At 51.0% G+C, this 20,377-nt stretch overlaps 1 protein-coding gene and 1 pseudogene across 3 annotated transcripts; one reads left to right on the top strand and one right to left on the bottom strand.

Moving 5' to 3' along the window:
• The first annotated feature begins 2,688 nt into the window (after positions 1-2,688).
• Positions 2,689-15,148, top strand: LOC101758271 (annotated as a pseudogene).
• Positions 15,149-15,158: 10 nt separating this feature from the next.
• On the bottom strand, positions 15,159-19,346 carry LOC101757852 (uncharacterized CRM domain-containing protein At3g25440, chloroplastic). 3 transcript variants are annotated; one of them, XM_022826470.1, is made up of 6 exons: positions 19,081-19,346; positions 18,378-18,571; positions 17,595-17,916; positions 16,817-17,218; positions 15,924-16,302; positions 15,159-15,438 (listed from the first exon to the last, which is right to left on the bottom strand). In XM_022826470.1, the coding sequence occupies exons 2-5, from the start codon at positions 18,482-18,484 to the stop codon at positions 15,925-15,927; spliced, it is 1,209 nt and encodes a 402-aa protein (XP_022682205.1). In that variant the 5' UTR covers positions 18,485-18,571; positions 19,081-19,346; the 3' UTR covers positions 15,159-15,438; position 15,924. The 3 variants fall into 3 exon arrangements, with proteins under 3 accessions (XP_022682205.1, XP_004969060.1, XP_022682206.1); XM_004969003.3 differs by having other exon boundaries at positions 18,378-18,551; XM_022826471.1 differs by having other exon boundaries at positions 17,595-17,799; positions 18,378-18,551.
• Between the last annotated feature and the right edge of the window lie 1,031 nt (positions 19,347-20,377).

Genomic DNA, 20,377 nt, shown 5'->3' with positions numbered 1-20,377 from the left:
GGTGCGGGTGACGCCATCACCCGCCCCTGGAAATATTTTCTCCATTTTTGTTTTCCTTCTAAAATGTATTTTGGAGCTATTAAATGTATTAAATGCAAAAGTTGTCAACCGCAAAGTTTAATGTCTCGTTGAGCTCTACAATTTTGATATAAAGTTTGTATTAAAAAAATACATCCACTACACACATTCACATGTACTTGTACATTTAGTAGATGTATTTTTTTAATACAAACTTTTTCATTTCATCTCGGATGAGTACAAACTTTATCAAAATGGTAGAGCTCAACGAGACATTAAAAACAACTTTTGCATTTGAGATCATTTAATAGCTCCAAAATACATTTTAGAACAAAAATAAAAATGGAGAAATAATTTCTAGGTGTGGGTGATGGCGTCACCCGCCCCTGCTAACGCCACCCTTTATATGGTAGCATCCACGGGTACTTAGCCAAATTTTTGGAGAAGCCCGTGGGATGCCGTCAGGCTGCCAAAATTTCCCCGACCCCTCCCACCGCCTCCGCTCCAGCGCTGCTCCCCTCCCTCGCGAGCTCCGCCGCCGCAGCGCCTCCCCGCGACGCCTCCACCGCCATGCCGCAGTGCCGCGCCTCCTTCCCTCCTCCTGCAGTGCCTCCTTCGCGCGGGCACGACGCTGCCACACCGCTAAGCTTCCACCGCTGCCGCTGTAGCCATGCTGCCACAATTTCTGCCGCCGCAGAGGAGGACAAGGGAGGCAAGGCAAGCTGTCGACCTTCTCATCATCCTCTAGCTCCTCGACATTTATCGAGAACAAGCAAGTGAAGGTCATGTTGAGCAGCTGCCCATCGTCGGTACCAAGCCGCTACCAGTTCGTGCCACTCCCCCTCGTTAACTGCCATAAGTGCGGAATCAGGGTGATTTGGTTCAAGAGCAATGGGGGCTACATCTTTTACAAGTGCCCCCAACAACATTAAAGTAAGATTGCAACCCTAACATCATGGAATCAACCGTGTTGGAACCATAGGGTTGACTTGCATTTGTGTTGTTGATGTAGGAAGATCCTAGAACATGTGACCAATACAGGTTTGAGCCTCAGTACTTGAACCATTTGAAGGAAAAATTTCCCCATTTGGTGCCTCCAAACTATCAATTGGCATGTATTGCTCCAGGAACAGCAGTAGCTCAGTCAAGTGCTGGATTTTAGCCTCCTCAGCTATCGGTAAGTAGCTCAGTCAAGTGCTGGATTTTAGCCTCCTCAGCTATCGGTAAGCACTGGTTTGTTGAATGAGATAAGTTAAATAAAGCTAGCAAATTATGATATGAAGATGAAGATGTGTGAATTTAAGATCTAGTGTGGAGAAATGAAAGGGCATGTTAATGAACTGAAGTTGGAAGTGGGAGAGTTGAAGCATCTTCTGGGGAAGAAAAACAAGACTGCTATGGCCAAGAAAAACAAAGCTGCTAGGGTGGATGCAATATGGCTGCCATTACTGCTATTGTAACCTTGGTTGTATATGTGTCATGCTTGGGATTTTTGCCTCAGGAGTAGCTCATGCTAAGTGAAGAAATGGATATAGTGTAGTAGTGCTATTTGTCGATGAATCTTGGTTCTATTTCTATTGTGTGGAATTTGTTATTTGGTTATGTTGAGTTGTGATCTATGAACTTCATATGTAATGTGACATGTCTTATCTGTTGTGTGGGATCTATCATTTGGTTGTGGTTATATTGAGTTGTGACATGACTTATTTGTTAGTTTATATATGACAAGCTATGGTTTATATTTCTACCATAGTCACATTCAGGAAGGCAGTAAAGCACTCTGCTAAGTGTTCTACTGAGGATGTCCATGGCGCATTCATGCATCAAGGATTGTACCCATTTTTAGGGGCGGGCCACGTCATCACCCACCCGTGGAAATAATTTTCGGGAGCGGGTGATGCCGCCACCCACCCCTGGAAATGGGGGCTATTTTCAGGGGCGGGTGATGGGATTACCCGCCCTTGCAAATTGTGATTTCTAGGGGTGGGTCACCCCATCGCCCGCCCCTGAAAATCGCCACCATTTTCAGGGGTGGGTCATCCCGTGACCCGACCTTGCAAATGGTTCTCCGAAGGCGGGTTGTATGCTACAGTAACAACCCCGTTTTGTAGATGCGGGTGGCAATTTCACCCACCCCCTAGAAATCGTTTTTTACAGTGACATGGAGATCAACAGCAAAGAGAGAATAAATACTACTCGAAGATAGCTAGCATGACGTGGCCGTATGGCCTATCTAGATCATTCATCTCGTTCACATGCTGTGTCATTCAACATTCCAACCATTCGTTTTCTCAACCATCCATAAATCTCTTACCTACCCGACCGTTGATATGAAAATCTGTCACAAGGGCATGTGAGAAATCCGTACCCAGCTTGTTCGAAGCACGGGCTAACTTTGTCAAACATATTTGAAATTCATGAACCATGTCTTAGTGTCCTAACATTAGAAACGGCAGTAGGTGGGAGCTCGCTCTATCAGGGTCAGTACATTACTGAGTTTTAAAATATGTACCTAGCTGCTCCCTCAGATTTGTGCACTGTCGTATTTGATGTGCTATAAACTATAAAGTGCTTCTTGCCTTGTATTTATAACTCTATATCGACCATGGTCTCGCATCAAATAAAACTAATTGGTTTACATCACTGGTTTGAACCACAATATAGGTATCGATGGCAGCAGGTGATACCTTCAGAGCAGTAGCTCGTAACCAGTATGAGTTTGGGCTGAGAGAACAGGTTCAGAGATTGTCATCGAAAATGATAAGAAGACAATGCCTCCAGCAGGTATGCTTTTGTGGTTTGACAAGCATTATGAAAGTAATTTGTTGTCCCATAATGACTAAGGAGCTCCACTCTTATGTTTCATCTAATTTGAATTGTTTGATAGTTCGTTCGCAGGCAGTAAAATGAGAGAATCGTGAAGGATTTGATGTGGTTCTATATGTGATACCTAAGGAAGTACGGTCGTCGTTAGCGATTTCGAGTACCATATCTTTGGTTATTTAATTGTTGGGGGGCTGAAATTAACTATATTTCAGCATCAATTTTCAGGGCTTCATAAAGATTATGGTTTGATTGAAGAGTTGGTTTCTTGCAAAAAAAACATAGCTAAAGCTCTTCCCGGTGCTCCTAATGTATGCTGCATTGCATTCAGTATGAAAAGTTTCCATTTGATAATGCATTATAAGGCCGTAGCAGTTTTATTGATGCACAGCTCTTATAAACGGACCACCAGAAATTAGTGTGAGAGCAAGGGGGAAGATGGCTCCCGCTCGTGCTCGCTCGCTCTCGCGCTCCCCCCACCGTGGTCCCCACGACCAACCCTCACCGGCTTCCACTCCGGCGCCGGTGACCACCGCACCGCAATCCCACAGCCCACGCTCATCCCCCTTTGTCCTCTCTCCTGATGACGCGCCCTTCTACCCCGGCGCTTCGGGAGGGAGAGGGAAGCAGGTAAGGTGGCTTGACGACTCCGACACCGAGTCCGCCTACGCCTCGCCGCCGCGGCCCTCCTACCTCAACATTCTGCTACGGGCGCCCGCCTCGCCGGAACCGGTTCCCGCGTCCCCCCTGTGGCCACGGCGCCGCGTTGTGCATCCGCGCCGGCACACGACCGTCTTGGACCGAGGAAAGGGGACTGCCATGGCCGCCGTCCATAGCGACGCCGCGGCCAGACGACCCTGGTCCACGGTCTCCCGCTGCATCGGCCGGAGGACACCGCCGGGCGCGGACGGCTTTGCTTCGTGCTTGTCCAACCGGCCGCTACCCCGGCTGAGGACGACTGGACAACGGCCGAGGGCAGGCGTACCCAGTCCAGGCGCCGCCGCCTGCAGCGACTTGCTCAACGACGGCTTGCAGCGGATGCGCGTCCTCCTTCACCACCCAAGCGCATCCCACAGGAGTTCGCGAGTCGCTGCCTGAACTGCTTGTCCTACAAGCACCTTGTCGCCAACTGTCGTCTGCCGACCAGATGTTTCCGCTGCCGCGGGTTCTGGCATCTAGCCAAGGACTGCAAGCGGCCGTGGAGTCCGATGAGCTCCGTCTCTTCCGGTGAGGGAGGTGGGCGCCGCTTGGTCCGCCCGCGCAACGTTTCTCCCCCGACCCCGCGTGGACACGAAGCCCACGGACGGACTCCGTCCCCGGTGGCCTCTTCCGACGGTCACTCCGTTCGTGGCCGCTCCTCGACGCGCAGGGACGCACGCTTCCATCAGGGAGCCGGCGCCCATTCTAGCCGTCCGCAGGGTCGTGATGTGCGGTGTGCCGCCGGCGCGACCGGACCGCAACCTGCCGCGACCGCCCTTAAGGGAGGGGCCGTCAGATTCGCGGGACACCACCGCCCAGGACTCCCATGCATACTCCATCTTCTGCGACGACGACACGCCGCCCGGACACCCGGCGACTCGCCCTCTGCGTCCTTTCGCACGATGCGGAAATGGATGCGGCTGAAGGACGGCTTCGGCTATCCCCCTAGCGGCGGTGCCGGGAGGCCAGCAGGAGGTTTCACTGGAAGGGTTACGCGCCGCCATCGTCGAGCTCCCAGATGCCGCGGATGACAACCTCACGATCCGCCATTTTCGACCAGAGAACTTCCTACTGTCGTTCTCCTTGCAGCGCGCCAGAGACGCGGTGATGCGCGCCGGGAGTGTTCCGGTCGGCGATGTGCGGCTTTTCTTCCGGCCTTGGACTCGTCTCGTCAGAGCGGAGGCGCAAACACTACAGTTCAGAGTCACGCTGGAGTTAGAAGGCATTCCGGCGCATGCATGGAGCTTGCGCACGGCGAGGAAGCTGTTGTCGTCCTCCTGCTGGGTTGAACACATGGAGATGGCTGCGGAGGATGGTGCTGACATGTCCAAGATGAGAATCCAAGCATGGACGGACAATCCTAGGATCCCCAGGAGGAAGAAGCTTGCCATTGCCGAGCACGAACAGCATGTCGTGTATGAGGATCCTGATATGCAGCGGATATTTGGGAACCTCCCTCCCTATCTCCGGCAGAAGAAAACGCTTGTTTACAACGTGCTCATCCATCTGCGCAGTGTAGCTGATTTCCGTTCGCGGTCGCCGTCGCCGGGACCGTCGCCACCGTCCAGCGATGGCGACTCCGGCCACAACGGGAACCCGGACCGCGGTTATGGCGAGTCCAGGGGGGTGGGTCCTCGTCTCCACGGCTTCTTCACGCAGGAGGGGGTGGAGGACGGATGCAGCGGCGCGCCGGCCGCAGGTGCGTCCTCCGGTGTTCAGAGGACATGCCCAGCGCACCAGCAGTTGGGGCTTCTTCGCCGCCAACGACGTCGTCAGCTGCACCGGTGCACGCCCAACTCGTGCCTTCCTCTGCGGAGGGCACCGTGGCGTCGCCGGTGGCGGCGCAGCCGCGCCTATCCTCGCCGGCGCCTGCACCGACGTCCGTGCAAGAAATCGCGACGACGACCGGGTCAAAGTCTCCGGTTTCGAATTCGAAAACCGGGGCACCGTTCCAGCCCGTGAACCCCCTGACATGCCAGGTACAGGGCCATACCGCCGAAGACAGCGTGCCTGTCACCTCGGCCGAGCGGCGCACGCCACCGCTACAGCCTACGTCTGCAGGAGCGTCACGGGCGCGCCGCTTGCTACGACCGGAGCCTAAAGCTGCACCAGAGCTGTCCATCGACGAGCAGTTGCCGGTTAGGTGCAGCCACGTCGACCGCGCGGTGGACCTGCTGTGGGTAGAGTCAACGATTGCACCACGCCCGAGCCAGCCCCCCGCTCACCCGGGTGGCGCAGGTGCGCCATTGTCCGCTATCCGCACGTACCGACGCCGGCCAAGAACGCCCGCGAGCCGAACGTGAACGTGAACGCCACCGACAACGTTCAGCATCCTGCAGAGCTGTGGACACCAGTGCGCAGGCGCAGCCCGCCTGCGCTCGCGAGCACTGATGCACGACCCCGCTCCCGACGTGGCGCAAGCGAGGATGACGAACAGCCGCTGGCTACGGCGACATCACCTCCTTCGCCGGATGGCGCCAGCACCGCGGCGGCCAAGGCCAAGATGACGGCCTTTCTTAGCACCGTTCGCCTAGCCATTCAGGCGCCACTGGCGTCCATGCCACGACTGAACGATGCGCCATCCGAACCAGCTCAAGTGCCCAGGCGCAGCGGGAGGATTGCTAGCCAGCCGCCCAGCGCGGTCCGGCCGTCCAAGAACGGGGAAATCCTTGCGATGAAGAAACTGGGGATTATATCCCGCGACGACGAAGCTCAACAGATCACGGCCCAACAATTTGACAAGTTCCTCACGTCTACGATGCAACCCTGTCACTTCGCAGCGCTCCGCGACATCTTTCCAGCCACGAACGCGCTCTCGGATGCTGAGCTCTGGCTGATCACCAACCAGGTGGCCGCCACGATGGCAGTCTGCTGATGCGGGGCGACACCTTGTGATAGTTGTAAACTACCATGGACTCGTGCAACTACAACATCCTAGTCTGGAACGTGCGAGGGCTGAACGCGAGAAGCTGTAGGGATGCGTTGCGCACGGTGGTTAGCGACGTGTCCGTGTCCATTGTGTCCAAGAGACAAAACTCCATGTAGTTTCGCCGTTCCTGATAAGTGAAATGCTCGGGAGCATGTTCTCGAGCTTCGCCTACCTTCCGTCCACCGGCACGAGAGGGGGAATCGTAGTAGCTTGCAAAGGCCCGGACACTATCTGCACGCCGCGACACACAGGACGGTTCTCTGTCACCGTCACCGTGGCCATGGGCGCCGGCGTCAAGCCATGGTGCTTAACGGTGGTCTATGGCCCACAACCGGACGCCGACAAGATGGAGTTCCTAGCAGAGCTCCGTGCGGTGCACGCATGTGTCACGCTGGCATGGATGATCGCCGGCGACTTCAACCTCATCCTCGAGATGGCTGACAAGAACAACACCAATATAAGCCGCAGGAACATTGGGCGATTCAGGAGGTTCGTTGATGAACTGCTCTTGAAGGACATCTACTTGCATGGCCGACGCTACACGTGGAGTAACGAGCGCTCGACTCCAACGATGGAGAAACTTGACCAGGTTCTAGTCACGGTTGATTGGGAGGAGAGGTTCCCTTTCTGTTTCCTCCAGCCGCTTTCATCAGGCATATCGGATCATTGTCCTTTGCTCTTGTCAACCAACGCGGCAACAAACGCTAAGCGCCGTTTTCACTTTGAAGCTTGGTGGCTAAAACTTCCTGGGTACATAGACGTGGTGTCGAGCGCCTGGACGTGCCCATCGACAATCTCAGATCCTTTCACCCGGCTAGATGTCAAACTCAAGAACACCGCGAGAGCGCTCCAGAGCTGGAGCCACCGCAATGTGGGGCAAATCAAGCACCAGCTCCTAGTGGCAGAGACCATCGTTCTCTGGCTGGACACTGCACAGGAGCACAGGCAGCTGTTGCAGGAAGAAGTGGCGCTTGGACGGGAGTTGAAGTGCAAAGTGCTTGGACTTTCCTCCCTGGAACGCACGATAGCACGGCTCCGCTCGCGCATGATTTACCTGAGAGACGGCGACGCGAACACAAAGTTGTTCCATCTTCAATCCAGCCACCGCATGAAGAAGAAAATCATATCCAAGCTGGAATATGACGGGGGAATTGCTGTTACTCAGCAAGAGAAAGAACACGTCCTCTACAGTTACTTCAAAAGCATCATGGGAACGCCTCCCCTACGGTCTGAGGCAATTGATCTCTCAGCCTTGGATTTCCATCAAGCAGACCTAAAACATTTGGATGCACCTTTCTCGGAGGACGAAGTTTGGAGCACTATCAAATCTTTGCCGGGGGAAAAATCGCCGGGCGCTGACGGTTTCACTGCCGAGTTCTACAAATCAGCGTGTCCGGTGATCAAGGAAGACGTCATGGCAGGGTTCAGCGCCTTCTAAAGGGGTTGCTGTGGACAATTACATCGCCTCAATGGTGCTCTAATCACACTGCTACCAAAAAGACCAGAAGCTTAAAAGCCGAGTGAGTACAGGCCTATCAGTTTAATCCACAGTTTTGCAAAACTGGTTGCCAAGCTTCTTGCCAACCGCCTAGCTCCACAACTGGACCTTCTGATTGCAGTAAACCAAAGTGCATTCATTAGAAGCGATCTATTCATGATAATTTCAAATTTGTGGAGCAAGCGGCCAAAACTTTGCACAGAAAGAAGAAACCATCCTTGTTGCTAAAGCTGGACATATCTAAGGCATTTGATACTGTGGCTTGGCCCTTCTTGCTCAGCTGCTGCAGGTGATGGGCTTTGGTACTAAATGGCGTAATTGGATATCAGCTTTGGTGTCCACAGCTTCCACAAGAGTTTTACTTAATGGAACACCGGGAAAGCTGATTCAGAATGCAAGAGGTTTGAGGCAAGGGGATCCTCTCTCCCCTATGCTGTTCATCCTGCTCATGGAAGTGCTACACAGGCTATTCATGGCTGCAGTCCAACAAGGAGTGCTAACTGCACCTGCTGATCAGGCCATCCAACACCAATGTTCACTGTATGCAGATGATGTGGTGTTATTTGCAGCCCCAAATGTGCAAGACATGGTGACCATCAAAGAGATACTCCACTTCTTTGGAAATGCTACTGGTTTGCACACAAACTTGCAGAAAAGTGTTGGAGTATGTGTGTATTATGGCCCAATAAGGCCCATGTATGACTACTATATAGCTACCCTCTAGGGTTAGCCCAATAGACAAGCATTACCTCTAATATGGTATCAGCCTAGGTTAGGGTTTCTGGTGCCTGGCCGCCGCCGCCGCCGCCGGCCGTCGGCGCCATGGCCGGCGACCCCCTTTCCTTCCTCATGGGCGCAAATCGCCTCGGGCCGGCCTCCTGCGGCTGCGGCACTGGCTGCCGTCGCCGGGCCCCCCGGCGCGGGCCCCGCCGCCGCCGCCGCCGCTGCGGCTCGCCGCGCGGGCGCGGGCAGGCGTGCGGGCGGGGATCCCGCCGATGGCCCTTCCAAGCCACCGGAGGCGAGCCTCGTCCACCGACCGCCATGCTCGCTGGCGCTGTCCCGGCTGCTCCGTTTGCGTCGCCGTGGGCTCCACCTCCCGGGGCCTCGCCTGGGCCTGTCGGGTGGGACCCGACAGCCTTGGCACGCTCTTTCGGCACCATGGCCCTGACTCCTCCAGTCGGTCAGGACTGGATCGCCGACTCGGGTGCCACTTTCCATACTACACCCGACCCTGGTATACTCTCTTCCGTTCACCCTCCTTCTTCCTCCCACCCTTCGTCCATCATGGTCGCAAATGGCTCTTGTCTTCCTGTCACCTCCGTGGGTACCGCTCACACTCCCGGTTCTTTTCGGGTTTCTGATGTTCTTGTTGCTCCCTCCATGGTTCACAACCTTCTTTCTATTCGCCGTTTTACCACTGACAATTCCTATTTTGTTGAATTTGACTCCTCTGGTCTTACTGTGAAGGATTTGGCTACCCGGCGACCTCTTCTCCGATGTGACAGCACCGGGCCCCTTTACTCCCTCCGGTTTCCTGCATCCACTTCTTCCGCTTCGCCCTCCGCTTCTTCAGCTGCTTTTGCCGCCACAACTTCTTCCACTACATGGCACCGGCGTCTTGGTCATCCTGGCCGTGATGTCCTGACACAGCTTAGTCGTAGTTCCGACATACCATGTACTCGGGCTCATGATGAGCACCTGTGTCAGGCGTGCCAACTGGGCCGTCATGTTCGCCTTCCATTTCCTACCTCCTCTTCACATGCGACCCATGTGTTTGATCTTGTACATTGCGACCTATGGACATCGCCTGTTCTGAGCATTTTTGGCTATAAGTACTATCTTGTTGTGGTTGATGATTTCTCTCATTATTCTTGGACTTTTCCCTTGCGTGCCAAGTCTGATGCTTTCCCCACGCTTCTCCACTTCTTCGCTTGGGTGTCCACTCAGTTCGGCCTCACCATCAAGGCCGTTCAATGTGACAACGGCCGCGAGTTTGATAACACCACCTCCCGTGCCTTCTTCCTCTCTCACGGCGTGCACCTCCGCATGTCATGTCCCTATACCTCCTCCCAGAACGGTAAGGCTGAACGCATGATTCGTACCACGAACGACACCATGCGCTCTCTTCTGTTCCAGTCTTCTCTCCCTGCCCCCTTCTGGGCTGAGAGTCTTCACACCTCCACCTATCTCCTTAACCGCCTACCTTCCGTTGCCTGCCCCGCTCCCACTCCACACCACGCTCTTTTCGGTACCTCCCCCCGCTACGATCACCTTCGGGTCTTCGGGTGTGCGTGTTATCCTAACACCACTGCCACCGCTCCTCATAAGCTGGCTCCCCGTTCGACTCAGTGCGTCTTCCTCGGGTACTCCCCGGATCACAAGGGGTACCGTTGCTTTGACCTCTCCTCTCGGCGGGTCCTCATCTCTCGCCACGTGGTGTTTGACGAGTCCGTCTTCCCTTACTCCACCACCTCCCCACCTCCTTCCACCTCCGACCCTGATCTCTCCTCCCTGTTTCCCACTGACCCGGTGGACCAGCCACCGCTGCCGTTGTGTCCTGCAGGTACTGCTCTGCCGTGGTTTTCATCGGGCTCGACGTCCACCGGTGCTGCCCCTGACCCTGCGCCCCGCGCGGGTCCGACGGCGCCAGCCTCTGGTGCTGCCTCTACCCTTCGCCCTGCGCGGGACCGGAGGCACCGCCCGCAGCACCTGCTGCCCGGTTCGCGCAGCCCGTGCGCGTCTACCAGCGCCGGGCGCGGCCGGCTCCCCTGGACTTGCAGCCGGCCACGCCACCGCCGTCGCCGCCTCGGTCATCGCCGGTGGACTCTTCTCCGCCGGCGACGCCTACACCACCACCTCCGCCGGCCCCGACTGCCCGTGTCGCGCTGTCGGTGTACCATCCGCCTCTCCTACACCGGCACCCGCGTCATGTTCACACTATGGTGACGCGACTTGCGGCTGGTACCCTGCAGCCCCGGGCTCTTTCAGCGATGCCCGGCGCGCCGCAGGTTTCTCCTGTACCCTCCTCCGTCCGCGGCGCCCTATCGGACCCTCACTGGCGCCGCGCGATGGAAGAGGAGTACGCGGCGCTCCTCGCCAACCAGACTTGGGATCTGGTGCCCCGTCCGCCTGGCTCCAACGTCGTCACCGGCAAGTGGATCTGGACACACAAGCGGCGGGCTGATGGTACCCTCGATCGGTACAAGGCTCGCTGGGTTCTCCGGGGTTTCACTCAGCGCCCTGGTGTCGACTACGACGAGACGTTCAGTCCGGTGGTCAAGCCAGCTACCGTCCGGACTGTTCTCTCACTGGCTCTCTCCCGCTCCTGGCCCGTGCATCAGCTCGACGTCAAGAACGCCTTCCTGCACGGTACTCTGACTGAGACAGTTTACTGCAGCCAGCCAGCGGGTTTTGTTGACTCCTCTCGGCCTGATATGGTCTGCCGGCTCAACAAGTCACTTTATGGCCTCAAGCAGGCCCCTCGAGCTTGGTATTCGCGGTTTGCTGCCTACCTACTGACGCTGGGTTTTGTGGAGGCCAAGTCCAATACTTCGCTGTTTATCTATCACCATGGTGCTGAGACTGCTTATCTGCTGCTCTATGTTGATGACATTGTCCTCACTGCCTCGAGTCCGTCCCTCCTACGGCGGATCATCACCTCACTTTAGCAGGAGTTCGCTATGAAGGATCTGGGTGTGCTCCATCACTTTCTCGGGGTCACCGTTGAGCCTCGTCCGGCCGGCCTCTTTCTTCACCAGCGGCAGTATACTCTTGATATCCTGGAGCGAGCTGGGATGACTGACTGCAAGCCCTGCTCCACTCCAGTTGACACTCAGGCCAAGCTGTCAGAGGCCGTCGGCACTCCTGTGACAGATGCTACTGCGTACCGGAGTCTGGCTGGGGCCCTTCAGTACCTCACCTTCACCAGGCCGGATATCACTTATGCGGTTCAGCAGATTTGCCTCCACATGCATGATCCCAGGGAGCCCCATCTCACTGCTCTCAAGCGCCTACTCCGTTACCTCCGGGGCACTGTGGACTACGGCCTCCTCCTTCACAGGTCTCCCTCCACTGAGCTCGTTGTCTACACCGACGCTGACTGGGCCGGGTGTCCCGACACTCGGCGCTCTACCTCCGGCTACGCCGTCTTTTTGGGCGGCAACCTGGTGTCCTGGTCGTCCAAGCGTCAGCTGGTGGTCTCCCACTCCAGTGCCGAGGCGGAGTACCGCGCTGTCGCTAACGGCGTGGCCGAGGCATCATGGCTTCGGCAGCTCCTTGCCGAGCTCCACACTCCTTCTTCCCGGAGCACTCTTGTCTACTGCGACAACGTCAGTGCGGTGTACCTCTCCACCAACTCTGTTCAGCACCAGCGGACCAAGCATGTGGAGATTGACCTTCACTTCGTCCGGGATCGGGTCGCCATCGGCGATGTTCGGGTCCTCCACGTCCCGACCACCTCTCAGTTTGCTGACATCTTCACCAAGGGCCTCTCGTCACCTGCCTTCACCGAGTTTCGCTCCAGCCTCAACATCACCTGTGGCTAGTTGCGTCTGTGGGGGGGCTCGTGTGTGTGTCCTTCTTTTCATGTCCAGTCTGCAACTCCGCTGCGTCGGTAGTTCAGACTGCGGGGGAGTGTTGGAGTATGTGTGTATTATGGCCCAATAAGGCCCATGTATGACTACTATATAGCTACCCTCTAGGGTTAGCCCAATAGACAAGCATTACCTCTAATAAAAAGTTTGATTGCCCCAATTGCCTGCTCTGAAGAACAGCTGCAGAGGGTCAGGCACATCCTGCCAGCTACTGTTTCTGAATTCCCAATCTTGTACTTGGGACTACCATTAACTGTTGGCCACCTGAGGAAATCAGATTTCCAGCCCTTGGTTGACAAAGTCACTGCTGCCATTCCTACTTGGAGAGCTCCATTGATGAATCGTGCAGGAAGGCTCACCACTGTCAGAGTGACTTTAAGCTCTATCTGCACACACACCCTCATTTCCTTGAAGATCCCTGATTGGGTCCTAAAAGAAATTGACAAACGCAGGAAGGGATTTCTCTGGGAAGGTAAGCTGCAGGCAAAAGGGGGTAACTGTCTTGTAGCTTGGACCACAGCATGCAGGCCAACCATCTTTGGAGGGCTGGGTATTCCTGATCTTAGGCTTGCTTCCTTTGCTCTAAGGCTCAGGTGGTTATGGATGCAAAAGACAGATGCAAACCGGCCATGGAAACATATGCAATTGGATTTTGGAAAGGATCCAATACTTCAGCAAATGTTTCAAGCATCGATTGAGATACAATTGGGAGATGGGAACCTAGCCTTGTTCTGGAATGATAAATGGTATGGAGATTCCTCTCCTTGCATCATGGCACCTGATCTCTGCACCCTCATTAAGCCAGCCATCAGGAAGAAAAGAACCGTTGCCCAGGCTCTGTCTGAAAAACAGTGGATTGCTGATATTGCCGGATTTGCTACAGCACCAGCGCTAACCCAATATGTCAACCTGTGGCATGCACTCAGTGGCCTTCACTTAGCGACAGGAATTGAGGACAAGGTTTCTTGGAGATGGAATCCTTCTGGGGACTACACTGCCAGATCGGCTTACAAGGCATTCTTCCAAGGGGCAACCAAATTTGCTGCTTACAAACTCATTTGGAAAGCTTGGGCTCCACTGAAGATCAAATTCTTTATGTGGCTTGCCCTCAAAGACCGCCTGTGGACTTCAGAAAGGAGACACCGTCGAGGACTTCAAGATCATGATGCCTGTGCACTGTGCCAACAGGATTCAGAAACGTCGCAACACATTTTCACGCAGTGTCAGTTCACTTGGCAATTCTGGCAAGCAGTCCTCTCTTCTCTGAACATTCAGAACCAGCTTCCAGCGCCACAATTAGGCACCATCGACTGGTGGTTGCAGATGAGAAACGATCTGGATTCACTGAAGAAAAGAGGATTGGACTCAGCCTTCATGCTAATCTCTTGGAGCGTTTGGAAGGAGCATAATTCCAGAGTTTACAAAAGGGAGCCGGCTAAGTTGTATGGGCAGTTGGTCAGGGAGATTCATGAGCAGGCTCAATTGTGGTGCAATGCCGGCGCCAAGTACTTGGCCCTCCTTGGGTGGCCGGCTGTATGCCTGCAAGCTAGTTAATTCTGTTTCTTTTCTCTCCTTTCGGTTGGTGGTCGTGTGTTTATCCCAAAGTACAACCTTTACATAATTTCATCCGTGTGCGTGCAACCGGCAGGCCAGCGTTGTAACCGAACGTTCATCGTTCTTTCTTCTACTTAATACAAAGATACGCAGCTCTCCTGCGTATTCTCGAAAAAAAAGCTCTTATAAACATGCTGGCAATCTGAGCCTGATTGGTTCTCTACCAAAATTTGGGCAAGCAAAAATTTGGCAAGCCAAAATTCGGGCAAAAAACTTGCCAATGTTTTGGTAACATACATGTGAGAGGTTGCCAAATTTTGGTAACAAACCAAATAGTGGCCAAAAAAATGGCTTGCCAAAACTTTGGCATGCCAAAATTTTGGCAGCCAACCAATCAGGCCCTCTATTCTTTTGTCATTTTATAGTTGGTGACTATCATGGTATCCATGTTGGCATGTTCTGCACTCTGCAGGAGATTTTGCTTGTTTTCGATGACACAACTGGCTTAAACATGTTGTAGCAAGCGAGAGGGTTTAATGATGTAATCACCATACCTGACAATTCAGTACTGAGATTTATAATCTTTATTTCAAGAGGATTAGTGGTGATGTAGTACTGCTTCCGCTCGTTACAGGATTCATCCTGACTAAGCTAGATGGCACTGGCACCGTGCGGGGTGGCTGCGTGATACACACATCTTTCTTGCAGTCTGCAACTTAAATAGGTGCATTAACTATCCGACCTGATTTTTTTTTTTTGCTTGATTGGGTGCAGGTTAGCATTGTACTCCCTCCGTCTCAAATTACTATTCGTTTTGGTTTTTCTAGATACATTAGTTTTGCTATGCACCTAGATATATACTATATCTAGATACGTAACAAAAGCTATGTACTTAGAAAAGCCAAAATGAATAGTAATTTGGGATGAAGGGAGTAGATGAACTTGGAATGCCGTGAAGTTTGATAGGGTTGGTATTGGGAGGAAGACCTTCAACCTTTTGATGCTGAGGCATTTGTAGAAGCCAGTTTCCCATGAAGTTAGATTCTGAAGAGAAAATTATGCCCATACTGAACAAGATGGTTACAGTGAGATGATTTGCTGGGTGGGGTGGAGGTTTCAGATACTACTAATTCGGTAGCAAATAGTAACAAATAATTAACTAATGCGCCATGGCAACATAGGGTATCACTGGAACACATCTAAGCTTAAAGAAAAATGATCCAATATAAGTGTTGGTTGACATTCTACATACCAGAGGCCATTTTGACATCAGTACCCTTTTCCTTCTGGGTGTTAGCTTGAGTAAGTGCTCAGGGGTTTACAGCCTGCCACATACAGGAAACAGCATCATCAATTGGCAGAAAATTTCACCTACATATGCACATACATCAGCAGTAGACTATAGTATCTCTAATCAGTAGCCAGTATTGTATAATTTTCCACAGCTGTCCCAGTCCCAAACTAACTTAGCTTTTGACAGCTAGGAGAGAACACTTTTGGAAGGATATGCAAGATACATCACTGCATTTTTGTGACAGATGACAGATCAAGGCTGAGCTTGTTGTACTAGTATACACATCAAGGCTTTCAAGGAAAAAACACAACAAAAATGAGCCTAGCTTTAGCTGACAACAGAAGGGTCAGATAGCTTTAATGACTAATCAACATAATACGATGATCCGGTACATCAAAGTCTAACATCGAATCATTCAATCTGAACGATGAGACACATCCATGGTACGATGTGGTGGCTCAGTCTGAGGCAAATTTCTAGACAACAATGTAATTATGTCAGACAAGGTAATCATACTTCACTCCCTGTTGGCTAACCCGCCAAGATCAGAAATTGCATCTTCAGAAATGTTGACCGCATCCTCAGTCTCATTGTCGTTAACATCATATTCACTACCAGAAGTATCTTCTTCATCGGATTCAGAAATATCACTGGTGTGAAGATCAGAAAAATGATTAGTAGCCAGATGGGGCAACAGGTCCTTCCCTTGATCCAATCCCCCCATTTTAAGCAAAGAAGCTTCTCCATCATCACCACAAACAAGATCAGCTTTCTGGGATTGTGGGATTCCATAAAGTGCAACATGGCGATAATAAAGTTCAAGCTCCTTTTCAGATACTGCAATGAAACGCTGAACTGTCTCCAGCGACTGTTCATATTTTGATTTTTCAAGTGCCTGATGATTAAAACAAAAAAGGCAGATGTAAGGGCATCTAAAAGCTGTACGCAGATCTAGAATCAGCCTGACGGCACATTATCAAGACAAGAGGATTGCACAAAACATGAGCCGTGCATTAGATTACATGATCAGGGAACAGGGAGGTATGATGCTAACATAAATTTCAAATCAATAGTTTATCGTTATGTGCATATCTATTGTGTTATTAAACATAAAGGACACACAGAATTCTTGCATGTTGGTAGCATGCATAAGCATGCATCAATCTATCTAAAGAAACAACCAAACCTTTTAGTCCCAAGCAAGCTGGGTTTAGCAAGAGGGAAACGTAGCAAGAGTAAATAATAATTTGCCAGCTTCGAACGAGAGACCAATAGATAAGTATAAAAGGTAAAAGAAGTTTGCAGCAATATATCTTTAGAAACAAAATCATGGGGGTTTGCAGCATCCATAAACAAGATTCATTATTTCTATAGAAACAAAAGTAAACAAAAAAAACTATGCTAATTACCTTTTTCTTTGAAAGTGTATCAACTGGTGACATAACTTCTGGCTGAACATAGTTCTTCCCTCTGTAAAACACTATAGTGTCATCTCCAATGATGTTGACAGGGATACCACCACTAAGTCTAGCTATCTCATTTGCATATTCCTGGATTTGCCCTGGTTTGCAGGGCTTACATATAACCTTCACAGTTTCATGTTTCTTCCAGTGCAAATGCATGTTCAGGATTACGCCTCCAAAAACTCCTCGCCTTCCAACAGGGACATAATTTGACTTTTTCTGTGAAACCTTCTTCAAGTAAAACCTTTCCTCACTGCTAAGATCATCCAGTTTAGACATTGGGCCTTGAGCTCTGGCAACCTCATACTTCTTTAGCTTTTCGATCAACATAGCTTCCTTTAATCTGGCCTGCAAGAGAAATAGCTCATTTCAATTTATTTTCTCTTACCATACCAAAGAACTAAAGGAAAAAAAACCACATCGTGTCCACTAAACAATATAATTTCTTATTATGGTTCAAATGAATCAACTGAGCATTAAAGAACTTAATTATATCATAGAAACAGTAGCAGGTAAAACAACTGAACAGATATCATTCTGTAAGAACTAAGAAAATTGCTTTTAACAGTAAAACCAGAATGGCGATTCAGATGCTGCATAATAATTAGGAAGGTCATTTACTAATGTAACAAAATTGACTTCATCAAGTAATATGCATGAAGAAATGGTTCAGCAAGACATGAGCCATGCAAACCAGGCAAAGCCACATAATATGGTACACTACCTTCTCAATCTTATATCTGAGCCTAGCTTCAGCAGTGGAGAATTTTTGTTTTATCTTCTTTCCCTTGGGCCTGATGCGTCGTGGATCATTTTTATTTGCCTCATTCCTCTTCTTCTTTACCCGCTTCCTCTGAACCTTCAAGCGTTTCTTTGTCAAATACCTTCTCTTTTTGGAAGGCTCCACCTCCTCAATCTGAAACTTAGGTCTGCCATCATCAGACAAAACTAGATTCACTGATCCATAGGTAGCCCATCTAACACCCCATGAATGCCCAAACAGGTAAAGGGGGCTGAAGCATTTGCTAGGGAAAAGAGCAGTAGATCTGTACCAAGCAGAAGGAAAATGTGAGTGGAACTAAACCAAATTGCCATGGATTAAAACGGGTGCTCAAAACCAGTATGATGCCCTTGCTAGACACTTAACATGTTAAGCATGCTTCGTATCTTGGATGAATAAACTTCAAATAGTAATTTGAGCGACTAGGTAGGTATGACTGATCAGTGAGATCCAGCGATACATAAGTTCCAAAACTCAGCAGAACAGACTTACTTGCTCCTTACAGAATAAACATAACAATAGCTTTGCGGTTTCATGTTGCAAAAATCAGTTGCACCCTCTACGTCTAAAAGGAAAAATAAGGTTGCGGCCTGTCTTTCCCAGGACAGTGGGAACAAACGATAAGGCATAATATGCTCATGTGGTGTTTCTCCTTCAGCAGATGCATATTGCATACAACTGAGGAATGAAAAGCAATAAGAATTGATAATAAAACGGTTTCATTACCTGAGAACTGGAGGGAAAGGTGAAATGTTTTGCCTCTGGGATATATTCTGGAGAGTAAACAACGCCAACTTTCTTAGATTTTGACGTGACAGGACACAGGTCGCCATAGCCTACAACTCCTTTGCCAAGAAATTTATTTCTCCGGTGACATCTACTTCGTCCAATTAAGTTGACCTGCAAGACGAATGGCAACACTAATTCCTTTTATCCTCGATGTTAGAATCGAAGGGTCCAATTTTGCTTGAACAAAATTCAGAGATGCTCCAAGCCTTTTAGGTTAGCTGCAGCATTTGGGAGGAAAGGAAACAGAAACTTCAATCATGACCTGGAGCAATTGGGATCCGGACATGACTGCAACATTGCATGTAATGATGCCCTGAACTAGCTTGCTAGGAAATGCAAAATTCTGCGCGTGCAATGAAAAAGAGCTCAGATGATTACAAAACAGCAGTGGCTCCATGGAACTAGTCAGGTACATTGGTACAAGACATCGCACCCTCTAACACAACTCACCGAGGAATTGCGTTTAACCGGAACCAAAAACAATAGCAACCACAATGTGCTCAGTCTCTGACGATGAACTAACCGGAGAAAGAATTTTGCGGTTGGGTGGTGCAAAGTTTTAAAATTGTGCGCTGATAATCAAGCAGGAAGTTAGGGGAATTCATGAGCAACTGAAAGAACGGGTTAGAGGAGAACTTACATCAAGCGCACTGGGTCAGGCATTCCATCGAGCATGTGACGGGCCGCGCGCCCTCCGAGTCCGAGCCATGCCTGCACGCGGAGCTCGACCGGCTCGCACCGATCAGAGGGGAAGGTTCGCGCAGTAGCGGACCAGTGCTGCGGCAGCGGACGACCGAGGTGATGGCGGCAGCGGACGACCGAGGTGATGGCGGCGCCGGACGATCGATGCGGGCGGCGGTGGGCTGTGGGCAGATGAAAATAATGGAACCGAACGAGCCGAGCCGCGGCCTCGCGCTGCACCTGGAATTGAGCGAGGGCCTGCAACGGGGAGCGAATTCACGGGGAGCCGAGCGTAGCCCTCGTGACTCCTGAGACGCGCGTGGGAGCGTCGGATCCTGGACGCGTGGCGCGAATCCAAGACAGGGCTGCCACAGGACGCCGTTTTGCAGCCCTCCTGTATCATTTTTTTTTTCAAAATAGCGGTTTTGCTCTCCCAACTTTGTCCTATTTTTTTTTTCAAAATACCGGTTTTGCTCTCTCAACTTTGTCTTTATCTTGATTCATCTCTCAACTTTCAGATCAGCCAATTTAGTTCCTCAACTTTTATTTGTAGGTCAAAGTAAATGTAGCAATCCATGCTAGCATTAGACTACTGTGAAAAGTCCTTTTTGCCCTTGGTTTCTTCCCTCAATTTCCGCTGACATCAACTCTGCTGAACTTGAAGGAATATTTCTTGCTGCATCAACTCAACCGATGGTCTCTCCTTCGATATATACTCATCCTAAGTACGTATATATCTCAGCTAGCTCTAGCCGGTGTATATCACATAAATATGTGATCAAGGCTTCACGAAAATTTGTGGCCGTAGAAATCAACCATCGATGCGATCCATCCATCGCCCGTGACGTACGTGAATAAAACTTGGAATGAATTGAAGCGTTCACTTTTTTACTAGTACTCCTTTGGAATGCTGCATGTATACGTGTTTAAGGTGAATCTTTTTTCTGCTGCTACAATGTACCCTAGCTACAAAGCTTACCCCTTGAAAAATGAGTATCCAGCAGCCAGAAAGTTGTGCGTGATGATACGAACAAGATTAAGAAGAACCTAACAGAACTATTCTTTTCTGACCCGACAGATCTTCATAAGAGTGTTGATCATGAATTTTTGGAGACTGAGCGTCCAGATTAAAGTTTCGGAAAGTTGTGGTAAATCGTGACTTTGGAAATTGAGAAGGGGAAGACAAGGTCCAACAAAACCTTTCATCTTAGCTTCATGCTAGTATAAAGCGCCACATCAGTACAAGGTCGAATTTG

This window comes from Setaria italica, chromosome V, assembly GCF_000263155.2.
Source record: "Setaria italica strain Yugu1 chromosome V, Setaria_italica_v2.0, whole genome shotgun sequence".
Taxonomy (NCBI): domain Eukaryota; kingdom Viridiplantae; phylum Streptophyta; class Magnoliopsida; order Poales; family Poaceae; genus Setaria; species Setaria italica.
The sequence above is the reverse complement of the archived record's forward strand: the minus strand, read 5'-3'. Positions and strand labels throughout refer to the sequence as shown.

What these genes read in the sequence shown, in the direction of transcription:
- LOC101757852 (XM_022826470.1), bottom strand. Translation starts at nt 18,484, where the DNA reads ATGGCGACCTGTGTCCTGTCACGTCAAAATCTAAGAAAGTTGGCGTTG. An exon ending in CCTTTCCCTCCAGTTCTCAG is followed by an intron (nt 17,917 to 18,377) that starts GTAATGAAACCG and finishes TGCTTGGTACAG; the next exon opens with ATCTACTGCTCTTTTCCCTA. An exon ending in ATACACTTTCAAAGAAAAAG is followed by an intron (nt 16,303 to 16,816) that starts GTAATTAGCATA and finishes TTTAATCATCAG; the next exon opens with GCACTTGAAAAATCAAAATA.